Consider the following 18,736-nt stretch of genomic DNA (forward strand, 5'->3'; position numbering starts at 1 on the left):
AAAAAGCGTGACTGCCACTACCATCTCACAGCAGACGCAACGCTGGACGACAGAAGCAAGAGCGACTCCATCTGTTTGGCGTTAGAGACGGGTAAAAGGAATCCTAGCGTCTCAGGACATGTATGTGGGTGAGAAGCTAAGAAACTCGCCTTCCAGAAGCGGGATCAAGGTTACCTCCAGGGCAGGGCTTTTCAAGCTCGACACTGCCGATATCTGGGCTGGGATCATTTGCTAGGGAGCTGCCCTGGGTGCTGTACGGCAATGAGCAGTGTCCCAGGCCTCCACCTTCTAGATGTCAGTGGCACCCCCAACGTGCCCCAAGTCATGAGGATCAAACATGTCTCTACACGGTGTCCCTGATTATGACTCCCCCTCTAGAGGGAAGAAGAGGGGCGATCGAGTTGGCGCCAGAGGTTAGGGGCGGTTCTGTTCTACTTCCTGCCCTGGGTGGTGGTTACATGGGTGTGGTGCACTTTCAAGTCCTTGCTAAATGGACCCCACATGTTCTACCCACTTTTCTGAGGCCTGTTCTAGTTGGACTAATAGGAAGAACTCTGGGAGGAGTCGCTGGGCATCAGATGGCACCGTGTTCTTCATGAGGGGAGGAGGGCTTTGAGGGGGGAAGTTTCAACTGTGAGATGGAGTGGGGAACAGACACTTTGCAACCCCCTGGGGGCTGGCTGGAGCCCTGCCTGGGTTCCCACAGTGCTGGGAGCTGCGGCCCCCCACAGGCCCCTTCCCCTGCCTGCAGGAGAGCACCTTCTCTGGTCTCCTGGAGGAGGCAGGGCCTTTGCTGAGCCCTCTGGAGTCCCCTCCTGTGGCCTGGGCCCGAGGCCCCGGGGGAGCCGGGCAGATAACTGAGTGTGGCTCAGCCCTGCCCTGGAGCTGGTTTCCTCCGGGAGCCGTGTTCTAATTATTTCCTCCTATTTTGCTCCCCCAACCCCGGCCCCTGCAGGAGGGTCCCCAGGAGGCCTGCCCCGCCTGCCAAGGAAGGGAAAGTGCAAGGTAAGCTGCCGACAGGAGGCCTTGATTTATGGGGCCGTCCAGCTCGCCAGGCTCCTAACCTACTTACTGAGGACGGCAGGGCCGCACGCCCCGCGGGAAATGTACCTCCGGTGCTGGGCAGGGGGAGCCATGGGACAGGAGCTGGGGAAGGAGGCAGCCCTGCCAGCCCCGCCTCTGCCACACCCCTGCCTGCCGCTACCTCAGTTTCCCCTCTCAACCACTGGCACACACTCATCCCTAATTGGCAGGCTGCCGGCGGGGGGTGGGGGTGGGGGGGGGCAGACGCAGAGTAGGTGCTCAATGAATGGAGGTGGTTGGAAAAAACAAACAGCAATTTGGCGTCTAGGGGAGGTCAAACTGGAATTCTGCTGTGTGACCCTGGACCAGTCACTTAACCTCACTGAGCACTAGTTTCCCCAACTATCTATTCAATGTGGATATTGGGAGGGCTTGTATGTCAAACGCCCTGGGGTGATGCCTGGAACACAGCAAGTGCTCAATTAATAGGGGCTGTTCTCAGATCATGGACTGGCCAGAGAGCTTTTTAGTTCTCCAAAAAGGCTAAAAGTTGCCCTAGCCAGTTTGGCTCAGTGGCTAGAGTGTTGGCCTGCAGACTAAAGGGTCCTGGGTTCGATTCTGGTCAAGGGCATGTACTTGGTTGTAGGCTCCTCTCCGGCCCGGGCCTGGTCAGGGCTCGTGCAGGGAGGCAACCAATTGAAGTGTTTCTCTCACATCGATGTTTTTCTCTGTCTTTCCCCTCTCTCCTTTACTCTCTAAAATCAATGGAAAAATATCCTCAGGTGAGGATTAAAAAACAAAACAAAACAAAACACACACACACACACACACACACACACACACACACACACACACGGCTGAAAGTTTAGGCTGTGTTTCTGAGTGAAAACAATCCTCTTTCAAAACTTCGTGTCAAAATGGAAGTCTGCTTGGTGAGACCTGGGGGATTGCCTCTGGCGCACCCCCTGCCGGAGTAAACCGCCCCCCCCCCCCCCCCACATTCCACACAGAGAGAGTACAACTCCACATTCTCTCAGCCTCACTCCCCCACCGGGGACGCAGCCATTTCCAGCCCCAGCCACTCTGGGCCATCGCTTCTTCCCCAGGCGCACAGAGCCACTGCCTCCCGGAGGATCCTCTCTCCAGAGCATCCCCAAAGAACCGGAGCGTCCCCTCCTGAGCAGCATGCCTTCCACTTGGCTGAGAGCTTTGGGATGCAGGAGAAAGTGGCCCGAGACAGAGGAGCTGGGCTGGGAAGGGGATGCGGGGTAGGACTCACGTTGTTCCGTGGCGCGTTGGGCTGCACGGGATCCTCGGCCGCCAGGGCGATGCTGCTCATGGCGATGACCATGAGGATGCACATCTCAAAGTAGCGCAGGTTCAGAATGTAATGGCACAGGCGGCGAAGGCTGTGGGGAGCAGAGGGGCGAGCAGAGGTCCACTCAGACCAGGGGCTCGCAAGCCCTTTCCTTCTGTCATCTCCTTGTGTCATCTAACACTACCCGAGGTCGCTCACTCCCAAAGTTCCACAACCAACCATCAAGCTCCTACATCTCGGGGTGTACAAGGATCCGAAGACCCCGAGAAGGCAGGGGGGCCCTCAGCTAGGGAGGATCTTCACATGCCCTGTTTGTAAGTTTTTATTACTCCCAAACAACCCTCTTGGAACAACTGATTCCCAGGCTGGATTGTCCTTGATTTTGTAGGAGATGAAAAGGTGTTTCACGCATAAACTGTCCTATGGTTACATAAAACTGGAGAACTCTGGGTTAAGTAGATTTCTTAAAAAAAAAAAAAAAAAAGTCGAGTGACCACAGGCAAGTTACTCCGGCCCTCTGTGCCCTCATCTGTGAAGTGGCCATAACCATTGGGCCTAACTCACAAGAAGGTGGGGATCAAAGAGTTAGTGGTAGGGGCTCCAAAAAATTAACTTACTTAAATTATGAATCACAAGCCTCATTAGAGCCTTTCATATGCTAATGGAATGATACTTAGGAACCAAACTTTTAACGTGGAGCTAAAAATAACACACATGGGCTGTGTGAATGGCAGCGGGAACGAGTGGTTCAGAACAGGGCGCCGAAGTCAGTCTGTCTGGGCTCCCCCAGGTGCTTCCTGTCTGACCTTGGGCAGGTGGCTTCACTTCTCTGGGCCTCAGTTTCCTCACTTGTCAAACAGGACTAAGTGCAGTCCCCATCCCACAGGATCATTAGGAGAATTAAAATAAAATACAATTGTAAAGCACTCAGAAGCACGCCAGGCACAGAGCAAGGGTCCCGTAAGTATTTCTCTAGTAAAATGGGTAATGCCAACTAAATAACGAAGTACACGCACAGGGTGAGTCCCAAAGAGGCAGGTTACAGAAGGCAGCCTCCCCACAACCCCACCCAGCTCATGTGACCTGAGTTTTCTTTGTCCAGAACACGTTGAGGGACCAGAGTTTCCCTTTGGAAAATCGTAATCCTAAAACGACGCTGAACCACATGACATCCTAGTACATGCGACGGATTTCTCTCCTAAGTAACCCGTCCTCCTTGAGGATGCCCGAGACGAGGGCCAGGGGGCTCAGGCAGAGAACACCCACTCACAATGCCAACTCGCGAGGAGCCGGGGTTAGGGGTGCGCCGCACAGGGCCATGTCTGAGAGGCACCCCTCTTTACAGACAGCGTAGACTTGGATGTTCACAATGATTTCCCACTGATGGCAGGAGTGGGTCTTTTCCAACGAAATCAGCGCTTTATGACAAACTTCTATCTTATGTGACTCAAGAAAAGGGTGTCATTTACAAATGTGCTCAGTGGTCCCTTACGGTCTTGGAAGTCCCTCTCCCCCATCACCCCGTCGGGTCTGCTCTCGGCCCGACGTGCACGGTCCCAGCTGCAGGTCATACTCACGGGTTGGTCGTGGAGAGGATAAACATGGAGCTGTAGGGGGGCATGGGCTTGGGGCCGTCTTCCCCGGGGTCTTCCTCCTCCTCCTTCTTCTCTTCCTCCTTTTTTGGCAGTGGGTCTGGGTTGGCGTTTTTGTTCACTGTTGGGACAAGATCCAACACAGGGCTCCTGCCACAATTCCCCACAAGCCTCTGGACTCCTGCTCACTCCCCAGAGTAGGCAGTAAGCTGCTGACACTGATACTATGTGCCAGGCACCATATTATGTCGTTTGATCCTCACATAACCCTATGAGGTTGGTACTTTACGATCCCCATTTCACAGATGAGAACACGGAGGCACAGAGAGGTGAAGTGACTTGCTTAAGGTCACACAGATGGGACTTGGCAGAGCTGGGATTTGAACCTGGGCGGCCTGGCCCCAGAGCGTCTGCTCTCAACTACTCTACAGCCTTGATTCTACTGGGACCCTCACAGGATATTAACACAGACCTGTCCCCATCTCATGATGGTCACTTGAAGGCAGGCAGGGTAGGTCCAAATATCCCCATTTTACAGGTGGGGATACTGAGCTCACCCACCATCAAAATGCAGGGTTTCTGCCCATGAACACACGTCTCTTGACCAGGGCCAGGCGCCACCACCCTCCCAACACTGATTCTGTGGCTTCACCTCATTATATGTCCATGGGCAGGCTGAGCCTCTCTGAGCCTCAGTTTTTCCATCTGTAAAATGGACACAATGACAAGACCCATCGTGTAGAACTGGGCTGAGCATTTACAGAACAAACTCATGCACTCTCTTGCACAGAACTGACACTAGAAGAATTGGGCTACTATTATCATCTTAGAAAACAATAAGCTCACCGGGTCACCTCAAAATTCCTAGTGCTTCTCAAGTCCCAATCTTAAATGGGGGATGGAGCGAGGGGTAAGAACTACCAGTCCCTCAAGAGCCTAGACCTGCCCTGTCCAACATGGAAATGGGCTAGTCCCAACGGTGAAGTGCTGTAAGCGCAAAACACACCGATGTCCAAGTCTGAATGTGAGAAAGAGAATGTCAAGTAGCTCGTTAATAATTTTTTAAATATTGATTTTATGTTGAAATGGTAACATTTTGGACATAATTAACATTTTGGGTTAAATATAACTTATTAGTTTATTTTACCTACTTGTATTTCCTTTATATATATATATTTTTAAATATATTTTATTGATTTTTTACAGAGAGGAAGAGAGAGGGATAGAGAGTTAGAAACATCGATGAGAGAGAAACATCGATCAGCTGCCTCTTGCACACCCCCTACTGGGGATGTGCCCGCAACCAAGGTACATGCCCTTGACCGGAATCGAACCTGGGACCCTTGAGTCCGCAGGCTGACGCTCTATCCACTGAGCCAAACCGGTTTTGGCTCCTTTATATTTTTCATTCATTTCTTTCCTTCCTTCTTTCCTCACCTCCCTCTCTCTGTCCCTCCTCTTTCCCTCCCTTCCTCCTTTCTGTCTTTTATTTAATTAATTTATTTAAAAATATATTTCTTTATTGATTTCAGAGAAGGAGAGAGAGATAGAAACATCAATGGTGAGAATTGATCGGCTGCCTCCTGCACATCCCCTACTGGGATCGAGCCCACAACCCAGGCATGTGCCCTTGTCAGGAATTGAACTTGGGACCCTTCAGTCCGCAGGCTGACACTCTATCCACTGAGCCAAGCTGGCTAGAGCATCCTCCTTTCTGTCTTTTAATATGGCTACCAGAAAGTTTAAAATTATATGTGGCCTGGCTGGTGTGGCTCAGTGGTTGAGCATTGACCCATGAACCAGGAGATTACGGTTCGATTCTCGGTCAGGGCACATGTAGGGCTCGATCCACAGGAGGGGGAGTGCAGGAGGCAGCCGATCAATGATTCTCTTTCATCATTGATGTTTGTATCTCTCTCTCCATCTCCCTTCCTCTTGGAAATCAATAAAAATATATTTAAAAAAATAAATTTATGTATGTGGTCTGTGTCACATTTCTTTTGGATAGCGCTGGCTTAGAGAATCGTACGACTTTCCCAAATTTCCACCAGAAGAATCCATTGCTCCTCAAATACGGTGGCTCCCTGGCTCTCTTGTGGGGATTCGGGATGCAGGGAATATCATTAACCCGACTGAGCACGTACAGGCCAGCCACTCTATGCTTATTATCTCATTTAATGCGCCCAGCAGCCCTGTGGGGCAGAAACTACATAGACACCCATTTTCCAGAGGAAGAAACTGAGGCCAGGGAGGTGGGAGCATTGTCTAGGGTCACACAGCTGAGCCTCTGGGGACTGAGCCCAGGGACACCGGTCCCCACCAGTGCCACTGGAGGGTGGCGCCTCACCTTGGACGACGGTGTGGTTGAGGGGCGGGCAGGCGGGGGGGATGTCCACTGCAGTGTGGTCGGGTTTCCTGGCAGTCTTAGCTGAGTTGGTCTGGGTGCTGCTGGGGTTGGTGACAATAAGGCTGTTCTCGGGGGTCTTGGGGGGGCCGGGGTTGGACGGGTTCCCCGGGTTGTTGGGCATCTGGCGACTGGCGGCGTTCTGGGGATTGGTGGCCATGGCAGATGGGGCCGTGGTCGGGCCGGGGTTGGTGCTGTTCCCCATCTTGGCCGGGCTCTGGGGCAGACCGGCGTGGCCGAGGCTGTCGTGGGGACTGGCCGACTCTGCGGTGGCCAGCTTGTTGTTCTTCATGTTGTCGATGTCCTCGGCCAGCGGCGGGTCTTGGCGGCCCAGGTCCTGCTGGATCGGCCGGGTGGTCGACAGGTTGGGGCCCGACACGGGGACCCCGGAGCCCTGGGTGTCTCTGTGGAAGGCAGGCCAACGAGAAAGAACCCATGGCTGAGTTAGAATAACAGAGAGAACATTCCTGGATCCTGCCTAAGATGCCATCACTCAAGGGTACAACCCGGACATCGAGAGGCGATGCCAAAGCTCTCCAGCGCCTGGCACGGAGGTTCTTGGTCCCCACGTAAGTGTAACTGCCCGCCTTCCAACGTGCTGATTCTCCCAGAACGGCTGTTTCCCGGGGATGAGACCTCAGAGGGAAAAAGAACTTTCTGCCGGAGCTTGCACCACCCAACCCGAAACTCCCAGACCTGCCTTCGTGCCATTAGCTCCCAGGCAGGACGGGGGACACCATCTCTTTCAGGGTGGGGTCGACTCAGGGCCTTAAATGCCTGTAGTATGTATGTCCCCTCCCAATAATAGCAATAATAACAGCAGACACTCCAGTAACACAGACTTATAACAACCCCTCATCCTCAGCCCTCAGAGGGACAATGACCAGCACTATTTCACAGACGAGAAAACGGAAGCTCAGAGAGGTTAAGTTTCTTGCCCAAGGCAGCAGAGCTGGGAAATGAATGGGATGACTTCTCACATGGATACGGGGGGTGGTGGGCAGAACACCCGAGGCAGAGGGGACAGCCGTGCGGAGGCCCTGCGGTGGGGACGCGCTTGGGGAGTTTCGGGAGGCTGGTGTAGCTGGAGGCGGAGAACGGGGGAATGGGGTGAGCGCCAGGCAAATGTTTGGCGACTTCCTGTCAAATGATAAATGAATGTCCCCATTTCTCAAAGGAGGACACTGAGGCCCAGAGGTCCTCCAGGTCCAAACCTCCCTTCAGTCCCTGTGTCCTCCCATCTGCACACTCACCCCCACCTTGGCAAAGGCCCCGGGGAGGGCGGCTCAGGTCAGGGGCCCAGCTGGTGCCTCCCAGGCCCCAGACCCTCTCCCTGCATGTCCATCGTCGCTGGCCCCTGCTCCGCTCGCCTGCCCATGGATCCAGGTGGACCTGGTTCCCAGCCACCTCCCTGAGGGCTTGGCTCCTGAGTGCGATCTGCTTGCCTTCACACGCCTCTTCTGAACCCTCGATGCTCAGATAAGGGGCCTCATCGTCCCCCAATCCCTGGGCACTGGCCCTGGCAACGTCTGTTTCCCCGGAAACAAAGGACCTCTGTCGCTTGTCATCTCAGTGATCCTCTCTCCAGGGGGCTCTGCAGTCCCAGACTTCTCTCTCTGGCTCTTTTGATTTTATTTTAAACTAGAGGCCCGGTGCATGGATTTGTGCATGGGTGGGGTCCCTAAGCCTGGCCGGTGACCAGGGCCAGGCTGATCAGGGCCTGCTGGCCGGGGCGGGGGAGGAACCGGGGGGGGGGGGGGGAAGGGACGGGGCACGGGAGGTTGGCCGCTGGTCCCCGAGGAGGGAGCTGGCCCTCGGGCCCCCTGGGCCCTGGGCAAGGGGCTGTGTCCGCTGCCACTCATCCCTGGTTCCCCATCCCAGCCCAGGGCCCAAAGGCCCCAGCGGGGTCAGGAGAGGAGGCGACAGTCGCCAGGCCGGGCGTGGAAGGAACGAATGCCGGACGCCGATGCCATGTCGGCGCCCGGCCACTGCACGGTTCCCCGCGCCCGCCCGCCCCCCCCCCCCCCCCCCCCGCCCCATAGCAACTGGTCGACCAGTCGTTCCGTGGTAACGGTCGCTTAGGCTTTTATATATAGAGATTTTTATTGACTCCAGAGAGAGGAAGGGAGAGAGAGAAACATTGATATGAGAGAGAAACATGGATCAGTTGCTCTCACACACATCCCGAATGGGGATTGAACCTGCAACCCAGGCCTGTGCCCTGACCGGGAATCAAACCTGCCACCCTCTGGTCTATGGTTCGATGCTCCAACCAAGCCACACCGGCTTCTCTGGCTCTTCTTAGAGGCAACCCTTGATTCTGCAACCTGTGCCTTCCACATGTCCTCATATCAGCCTCACACTCACTGAGTCCTTGCTGTGTGCCAGATTTTACACATTATCAGCTCATCTAATCTTAGAATAGCCACGGGGAGTGGGCAGTATTGTTATTTAAATCTTGCTGATGAGGAAACCAAGGCCCAGACAACATGGCTCCCGCGTCCATACTCCTGACCCCACCTGACACTGTATCGCTCTGAGGTCTCCCCGAGGCTTAGCCCACAGCTGGTGGGTATGGGAATCCTCGCGCTCACTGTAATGGCCAAGAGTGTGGGTCAACCTCTGCTCTATCTCAACTCGTTCACTTCTCGAACAATCTTGTCAGGCTGGGATCATGACTGCACCCATTATACAGATGAGAAAACAGAGGCTTGGGGAAGCTGTCATACTAGAAAATGGTTCTGTCAGGCTGTTGCCATCACATACACTCACTCAAGAGACCAGAGAGGGCAAAAGACAGCACTCAGGTTGCCCGCTTCATTTAACACCAGATTCGATGCAGATGCAGGAACCGAAGCCCCCTGGACAGCACAGACCTAGCTCCCCAGGCCCAAGCCAGAAGCCCGAATCACCCCAACACTTAAAAATAAAAGAAGCTGGCTTCCCTGGGGGGCCTCCCACTGGCTAAGCCGCCGGCACCATCTTCCTCGTTTTGTTTTTGTATTTTTACTTGCAAAAGGCCTTGGTGGTGTTCCGTGGGCAGAGGAGAGACAAGGTGTTTTATTTTTAGGTTTGTCTTTCTGAGGGCACACAGGAAGAAGGCAGGCCCAGGAGAGTTTCTCACTTCTCCGGCACGTGAGTAGGTCACGAATTGACACCTTAGAAGACAGATTGACCTGGTTTAAGTCTCAGCGATGCCGCTTACCAGCTACGTGACCCTCTGTAGTTTGATTAGCCTCTCTCAGCCCCAGGTCCCTCATCTTTGAACTGGGAATAGTGGTAGCAGGACCTTCCCTATAACTTGGAGATGAAAGCGAAGGTCCTGGTGCTGATTTGCTCTGTAGCCACGGGTGAGTTAGCCTGTTTCTCACCCAGAATATGGGCTTGGGAAACTCACTGAGTTACTGTGAGGAACAAATGTGAGTGAGCTGAGGGTTACAGGATTCCTCCCGGGCCTTGACATCCAGTGGAATTTTTAAAAAATATATATTTTATTGATTTTTTACAGAGGAAGGGAGAGGGATAGAGAATTAGAAACATTGGTGAGAGAGAAACATCAATCAGCTGCCTCCTGCACACCCCCTACTGGGGATGTGCCCGCAACCAAGGTACATGCCCTTGACTGGAATCGAACCTGGGACCCTTCAGTCCACAGGCCGACGCTCTATCCACCGAGCCAAACCGGTCAGGGCGACATCCAGTGGAATTTGCCCCGATGGGTTTAGAACTTGCTTGGGACCAGTGACCCTTTATTCCTGCCAATTTCTCCCCTTTGGACTAAGAATGTCTACGCCGTGCCTGTCTCAACATTATATTTTGGAAGCAGACAACTTGTTTTCTGGTTTCCAGGTTCACAAATGGAGGGGAATTTTGCTCCAAATGGGTCATAGTCAGAGCCTCACTCATTCCCGGCTTAGATGATTACAGTTGGGATTTTCAAGCTGATGCTGTAATAGATTAAGACTTTTGGGGATACTGGGATGTGGAGAATGTATTTTGCACATGGGATTGGCGTGAATTTTGGGGTGGAGTTAGAGGCTGGGCTACAGTGGGTTGAATGGGGAAGAGAGTGACCAAAGAACATATATGCATATATGCATAACCCATGGACACAGACAACAGGGTGTTGAAGGCCTAGGGTGGGGTGGGGTGGGGATAGGGGGTTGGATGGAGGGGAACAAAAAGGGAGAACATGGGAGACATCCGTAATACTGTCAACGATTAAAAAACAAACAAAAAAAAACTTATGTCCATCTGGAACCTGAGAATGTGACCTTAATTGGAAAAAAGGTCTTTGCAGATGTAATGAAGTTAGAATCATGAGATGAGATTGTCCTGGATTAGGGTGGGCCCTAAATCCAATGACAAGTGTCCTTAGAAGAGAAGAGAAGGGGAGAAGGCATGCAGAGAAGGCCCTGTGAAGACGGGGCAGGGATCGGAGGGTTGTGTCTACAGCCAAGGGATGCAGGACCCCAGGACTGCCAGCAGCCCCAGGACACGAACCCTGCACCTGGATGGTGGGCATCAGCTGTAATGTGAGGGTTAAGTGAAATGAATTTGAAACCAATATTTCTCTAACGTCTTGCACAGCTCACAAATGGGTTTCTAATTCCAACCCACTGCTGGTGCTTTTGTAGAAGTTGTCCATGAAAACCTGGCTGGGAATATTCCCTCATTTATATATATATACTAGTGACCCAGTGCATGAATTCATGCACACTGGATGGAAATTAATTAGAAATATTTTAATATCGCTATTCACCCTTTCTCTATAATAGAAGTGTCAACCAAATTCACGATCGACAATGACCGATCGAAACACACGCGTGCGATTGGTGCCAGCGAGAGCTTTATATGTATCGTGCATGCGTGAGTCAACTTAGCCTTTTAGAGATATAGAATAAACTTGCTTAATTAGACCTGCTTTCTGCTGTAGCTAAACTTTTTCCAGCCCAGTGAAGCACCCCAACTTCTCTTTCAGGTAATTGTCAGCAACACAGCAGTAAATATCAACACGAAGCAGATTATTATTGTAGATCACGCAGGGAGACCAAAGGGTGAAATATTTAACTGCAGCAGTGTTTGACTATATTCTGCACAGTGAGAAAACCTGAAGTCATTTTCAAGGTCCACCATTTCTTACTTCTTTTCAGTCGGGTCAAGTTTCTAAGCTTTCTAAATATCCATTTTCTGGCTAATGAGAGAAAATAGGATTCCACCGAGTCTCCTATCTACCTACTCCAGGACTTCTGTGAGGATCAAATGAGATGAGGCACGGGAAAACGCTTCACAGACATTTGGCTACAGTGTAAAATGTTTCCACCTGGCTATAAAGCGAGTTGTGTTCTTGGGCTGAAGAAACTGCAAGGCGGCTAGTCGTCGCTAGGGTGAGGAAGCCAGGCGTTGCTACGTGACGTCATTACCTGGATGGACACTTAGCATATTAGCCATATATATGTGTATATATATATATATATATATATATATATATATATATATATATGTTAAAATAGATATCCCTATGAAAAAGCAGGCTGAGCTAAAGTAGCCTTTCAAGGAGAAGCTTTGGCCACTACCCAGTGAAGCTGTCCTAAATAACACAGCAGGTAGAGGGACAGCCTCATGCACGGGACCCCGAGCCCCCGTTCGGATGGAAAGGGGACCGGCAGGCCTTGCTGTCTTGTTTTTGCTGCCTCTGTTGGCTCTGTGTGTCGTGGAGTTTTAACAAGCTCAGCTGGCAGCGGCCTAGGATCAGCCTCCAAGAGGCTTCATTTCTGAATGTCTCCAAGGAGAACCTAAAAGGGCTAGAAAACTCTGAAGTCAGGCCCCTTCCCTGTCCCCTCGTGGGGATTTGCCATCATCTGCCCTGAACAGGCAGCTGGTTGCATAATGCCTGTCCTGCACCGCATCCCTTTGCCAGCGAATCACTTCAGCATCCCTCTGCCGAGGGCTATGGGCACCGTGCCCGGGGCATGCTCAGGCCCCGGACCCAGAGGTTGGTCCTGCTTCCTTGTGCCCCACTCTCCTAAGGACCTACGTGCATTAACTTACTTAATCCTCACAACCACCACCATTGGAGGTGGTATCAGGATCAGGCCCATTTTAGAGATGAGGAAACTGAGGCCTAGAGAGGCAAAGGTATTTGCCCAGTATCATCCAGCTGGGAAAGGGCTGAGCTGGACTCTACTCCTAGAGATTTTAAGGTACAATGCTACTCAGTGAAGAAAATGGGGGCAATAGATAAACTTGGGGTTCATGGAATGGGGTTGCTGAAGGGAATGGCTAAGGCCCAGCGGGGGTGCTGTAAGAATCAGGGTATTAGAAGATGAAGTACCCGCTACTTTCCCATACAGGATAAGCTGTGAGGCTCAGAAGTCCAGTATCTCACTTCTTGCTCCTTTGGGGCAGTGGGTTATCACAGTGATGAGAGCAGGTGGAACTAAGAGGCAAAGAGCTGAGAAGTTAATTCGGGGGGCGGGAGAGGGGGGGAGGGCGCAGGTCTTGGCAGAGTCCCCTGTGCTCAGTCAGATCTAGCAGAATCTCCCCACTACTGGGGCGGGGGGTAGTGGTGGATGATGTGTGATCCAGGCTTTTACTGGAGTCAGGGTGAGCTCCATCCTCACTTAGGCCACCTGGGTGCCACTGGGCTAGCTGCCCGGTGTGGGGGACCTGCGGCCGGCAACGATCGAATGATGTGAAGTAGGATGTGCTCCCAAGCGCTTTTCACTGGGGTGAGCCCGTGAAAGCTTCAGGGGAAGGGGGCATTTAAAGCTGGGGAAACTGGAGAGGAAGTGAAGTAGAAATGGCGGGGGGTGGGGGGGGGGAAGCAGAGGGAACAGAAAGAAAAAGAATCATATCTAGAATCAGTATTCCGGAGAATGAAAAACACAGTGTCTGGGAAAAGGCCCAAGAAACAAGAGGAAAATGCAGGAGGCAGCCCTCTTCGGTAGGGCCACTGGCTTCGCTGGAATCTAGAACCCAAACGTCTTCTTACTGGATTCTATTCCTGAATGAAGGTTTAACTTTGTCATCCTTATTGTTCTTAGAGCGGATGAATGGCTCAATCTCTCTAAAAGTGCCTGGATCTTCGTAACGTTTTATTTCCCACGAGCATTAGAACCTTTTTACAAGCCGAATGAAAAACGCCTCTCGTGGCCAGGGCGGCTGCCCCCTCTATGGAGAAGGCAGCGAGCAGTGCCCTGTGGGTTAGGAGATGGGCCCGCTGAGCATTTGTGTGTGGGAGTGGGGAGGCTCTTCCTTCCTCTGGAGAGGAGGGGGATGGGGCCAGTGGTGGAATTCAAGAAGGTGGGCTATCATTCTTCTGCTGCTGGTGGTTGCCCTGAGGGAAGCCCCTTTTCTCTCTGGGTCTCAGTTTCCCCACCTGCAAAAAGGGTCTGAGTGAAAAATCTAAAGACTATGGACCTAAAGTGGTTTTGTTTGTTAATCATTACCTGAGGATATTTTTCCAATCTTTTTTTTTTTTTTTAGAGAGAGTGGAAAGGAGGGGGGAGAGAGAGAGAAACATCTGTATAAGAGAGACACATGGATTGGTTGCCTCCCACACGAGCCTAGACTGGGGCTGGGGATTAAGCCTGAAACGGAGGTATGTGCCCTTGACCGGAATTAAACCCAAGACCCTTCAGTCCACGGGCCGACTGAGCCAAACCGGCTAGGGCTAAAGTTGTTTTTTAATGTCTGCGCGTCTTAATAGTAATAGTAATAGCTAAAACTTATTGAGTATTTGCTGCTACTAGTAAAAATAGTTAACATCTATCCCTGGCCGGTGTGGCTCAGTGGTTGGAGTGTCGGCTAGAGCACCAAAGGGTCTCAGGTTTGATTCCCAGTCAAGGTTGTGAGCCTGGGTTGCAGGTTCAGTCTCCGGCCCCGTCCGGGTGAGTGTAGCAGGCAACCAATCGAGGTGTCTCTCTCTTGCATTGATGCCTCTCTCCCTCTCCCCTCCCCTCCTTTCTCCCTCCCTGCCTCCTGTTTTCCCTCCCTCTCTCTCTTCTACTCTTTCTAAAAATCAATGGAAAAAATATCCTTGGGTTAAGGATTAACAACAACGAAGTTAACATCTATTGAGTGCTTAAGATATTCATATTATTAATAGTTAACACTTACTGAACACTTATTATAAGCCAGGCAGTATTTGAAGCATTTTACATGCACTAACTCAGTGGTCGGCAAACTGCGGCTCTCGAGCCACATGCGGCTCTTTGGCCCCTTGAGTTTTTAGCAAAGGCCAGGTTAGGAGTACCCTAATTAAGTCAATAACAATGTACCTACCTATATAGTTTAAGTTTAAAATATTTGGCTCTCAAAAGAAATTTCAATTGTTGTACTGTTGATGTTTGGCTCTGTTGACTAATGAGTTTGCCGACCACTGCACTAACTCATTATGTCTAGGAGGTAGGTACTGTACTTATCCCCTTTGCAGACGGGGAAAGAGAAACCCAGAGAGGGAGGTGACATACTGCAAATCACCTGTGTTTTAGCCAGGAAGTGATGGGGCAGGAGAGTGGCCTCCGGCTCCAGAGTCCTGGCCCTTCCTGCCACCGGGCTGTGCCGCCCTTCTGTCCCTGTCATCCCGCCTCCCTCAATAATGGGAGCAGGTAGAACACTAAGGATATTTACAGTAACATTAGTAGTAATGACAATAACAGAAACGGCAATGCATTGGTCCTTAATTATGCAGTCCTGCGCTAAATACCTTATTCCGCCTAAAACTACCTGAGCGGCCTCCCATTGCGCTGAGAGGACTCACGGCCCTGCTGACCCCCCCACCACTGTCCCTTCAAATTCTTTGTCTCTCCGCACCCTCCGAACGGCAAACGGCCCACTGGCCTCCTTCGGGTCCTTCGGTGTGGAACGCTTTCCTTCCTCCTCCTGCATGCCCGCCCCCTGCAATGACCTGACTGAACCCGCAGCCCCAGCTCAGTCTATAGTAGGCACTTAGTAAACACCGAAGGGAGAATGAGTAAACCCATAAGAGAAAACCCTAAATTCAGCAGGAATGGCTTGGAACAAGTCCAGGGGGCTGTGGTGGAGCTACGTGGAGGCCTAATGGTGGATATATGAATGGGAGGGGTGGGCTGTGGACATTTAGGAAGTGGGAGCAGGTGCACTAACATCTGACGATGCACAGGGCAGTCCCACCTGGGGGAGCATTAGGCCGGCTCCTTCACGACTCTCACAGGTCCCACAGGTGAAAACGCTGCTCGCAATGACCTGTGCCTTTCGTGTTAGCCGGACTCCGTTTTCTATGTGAGCGTGAAGTACTTTTGCGTGTTTTATACATCGCATTTCCCCTGAATGCAACTATTGGACACGTCAGGGAAGGCTAGACTCTGAGGAGCTTCACTCTGAGCTGCCAGCCGTAGCAGACACTGGCCCGGAGGCCCCAGTTTGGAACCCCCCCACACCGATGGCAACGCTCTGTGTTATGTAAGTTGTCCGCACGGCCCAGTCGGCCGGCATTCGCGCCTGAAACATTCCTGGTGACTTTGCACACAGCTGCCTGCCTCAGAGTCACGTCACTCTGTCCTCCAGACCAGCGGTCGCCAGCCGGTGGTCCACGGACAGGGGTGGCCCGTGAGGTCCGAAAGGTTGGCAACCGCTGCTCTAGACTCTCTCACTTCAAGTGTGGTCCCCGGGCCTGGGAGCTCTTTGGAAATGCAGACTTCCAGGCTGCACTTGAAACCTACCGAATTAGGACCTGTGTTTTAGCGAGATCCCTGGGGACTCGTGCACACACCCGATTTGGGGAGGTGCTGGCCCGCTGTGTACGTCTTGTAACAGACCTGCTTCAGCACAACTTCAAAAAATCAATGGGATGCCGTAATGGTGACATAAAAGAAGACTTACAGGACATTAATTAATAAAAGAACAATGTCGGTTTCAACATGTAAGTTGTTGGGCTGCTAGGTGTAGAATCCCTATAGGGCCTTCTCAGGAGTGTTACAAAACACTGTTATGAAAAAGAGGTGGCTGTTTCTGACTGGGTCAAGTGCTGGCCTGGAAGATGCTTTCCAAAGCCTTGGGCCCTACTCCCCCTTCAGTGATGAGGGCCCAGAGTGGCTTTTCAAATCCCCCCAGGAATAGCGCCAGGCAAAATACGGCTGACTCAGTAACAGCTAAAATGGACCAAGCACGGCACCAGTTGCACGTTCAGCCCTGTGCATGTACCACCTCATTTGATTCCAGCAGTGACCCACTCAGCCACTGTAGATCTCACTGTGCCATTTTACAGACTGGGAAAACTGAGGCCCCGAGTCGTGAAGTCACTTATCCAAGGTCACACAGCAAGCACATGGAAGAGCCCTATAACTGAGGGAGAGTCTTTGTGGTTTCCTTGAGACGCCCGAGGGCCTGATGATCTGCCCGCAGCCTCTGGCATCAGGTGGCCTGGGTTCAAGGCCACTTATTAGATGTGTGACCTTGGGCAAGTGGCTCCACCTCTGTTTCCCCCTCTGCGAGTTGGGGTGATGACAATGGGATCGATCTCAGGGGATGGCTGAGAAGACGGAGTTGCTCAGAAGAGTGCCAGGCACATAGCAGACTGTTATTACTACTACTGTTGTCACTGACCATTTCTGAGGTGGTTTCCACTTACTTCCTCCTCCGGTGCCTGCGCTCCTTGTCCTCCCTCCGCGTGTCCATGTCGTATGTGGCTGGAGGGCCGTGCCGGTGCCGCCGCCTCCGCTCGCCGCCATCAGGCGCCTCGCCCTCGCCCTCACCGCCCCGGGCGGGCCGGCTGCCCTCCCGGTGCCGGGATCTCCGCTCAGCCTTGTCCTCTGGGGCCTCCTCGCCGGGCCTGCGATGGGCCCGGGGCCTGCGGGGCTCCCCGTCGGCGCCGGTGCGTGGGGACCCACTGCGGCTCTCTCGGCTGGCCCCCGGCCGGTGCGTGTGCCTCCGGTGGGGGTCCCCGGGCTTGGCCCGCTCGGCCTCACCCTCCCAGAACCCCGGCGGCTCCAGGCTGCCCTCCCGGGTGTGGGGGTCCGACTCTCTACCGTAAGGACCCTCCCGGCTCAGCTCGGCCTCCTGGCTGCCAGCCCAGGGCCGCCGGGCGTCCAGGCCCATGGAGCCGCTGGGGTCCCGGGCCCGGTCATGGTAGCGCGCCTGTTTCCGAAGGAAGTCCTCGGCCCGCTGCTGGCCCAGGCGCTGGTCTACCGTGGGCTCGGCGGCCCGGCTCTTGTTGGTGTTGTTGTTGCGGTTCTCCTGGGGGTCCACCACCAGCGGCCGGTCCAGGTGGGTCTTCATATCGGGCCGCAGGTGCCGGGCAAAGGTCGCTTTCCAGCGCTCGTCGGGGTCCATCTCATTGTACAGGGCCTCCCGGCTGGCCAGCAGGTTCTGCTTGCGCATCTCGCTGGTCCGCTGCTCCCACACGGACTTGACCGGCTTCTGGTTCTTCTGTTGCTCTTTCCTGCAAGGGAAGGGTGTGTGGATTAGACCACGGTACCTGCATGGAACACTGGGCTTACGGCAGACTTGACCAAGGCGGGTATCTCGTCTCAGGTGGGCATCTCAGCCCAGGTGGGCATCTTGGCCCAAGAAGGTGTCTCAACTGTGTGGAGAATTCAACCTCGCTGGACATCTTGGCTTTACGGGTATCTTGGCCCAGGTGGGCATCACATAGTGGAAATCTCCACTTAGCTGGGCATTCTGGTTGATGAGGGTCTCAGCCCAGGTGGGTGCCCCCACAATCCTCCTTATATTATAGCACATGACTCCCTGGAGGCAGTCTGGATGTTCCAAATATTTTAACCCCTGACACAGCCAGTCATGATGGGCACTGGCCTGGAGCAGACCTGGAGGCCCCGCATTGCCTGCCACCCTTCAGTTCTGGGTCGTAGGAGGTCTAGGAATCCCAGGAGAGCCAGATGGGCACTTAGGAGTCCATGGGAAGGGCCCATTTACACACGGGGGCAAAGCAGCCAGCAGGATAGCTTTATACAGACCACGGCCTTCCCTAGGCTGCCTGAGCATGAGTCTTCCGGGCTCCCCATTCCAAGCCACTTCCTTCTACTCTGGGAAAGAAAGCCTCCTTCCCACGGTCCCATGATGCATTGCCCCGCAGTGTGCAGAATCCCCAGGACACCCCACAAAGGCACAATTAAGAATACTGGTGTCAACAAATCGCCCTTCCATCAAGACACCTTAATTCAAACCACCTGTGATCCACCAGTAACCCCTGTCCACTCTCTCTACTGTCATGATGGAATTCAGCTGTATCCATCGCCTCCTCAGCCACTACTCGGGTCCAGCCATCAGTATCTCCTGCATGGACCCGTGCCGTCATCTCCAACCTGGTTTCCTGGTTCCTGCCTTCACCCCGTCTGTTCCCGTGACAGTGGCCAGATGGCGCCGGTGAGCTCCTGAGTCAGATCCTGTCCTTCTGCT

General features: G+C 53.1%; 1 protein-coding gene across 1 annotated transcript in view; it reads right to left on the reverse strand.

Annotated features, from left to right (window-relative positions):
* Window positions 1-18,736, reverse strand: part of CACNA1A (calcium voltage-gated channel subunit alpha1 A) — a 213,290-nt gene that overhangs the window by 59,266 nt on the left and 135,288 nt on the right. Inside the window, 4 exon segments of the mRNA XM_079772989.1 lie at window positions 2,303-2,432; window positions 3,919-4,054; window positions 6,281-6,741; window positions 16,950-17,759. Of these exon segments, the coding sequence (XP_079629115.1) occupies window positions 2,303-2,432; window positions 3,919-4,054; window positions 6,281-6,741; window positions 16,950-17,759 (1,537 nt within the window).

The sequence above is a fragment of the Cnephaeus nilssonii genome (genome assembly GCF_951640355.1).
Source record: "Cnephaeus nilssonii genome assembly, chromosome: 5".
In the NCBI taxonomy this organism is placed as follows: domain Eukaryota; kingdom Metazoa; phylum Chordata; class Mammalia; order Chiroptera; family Vespertilionidae; genus Cnephaeus; species Cnephaeus nilssonii.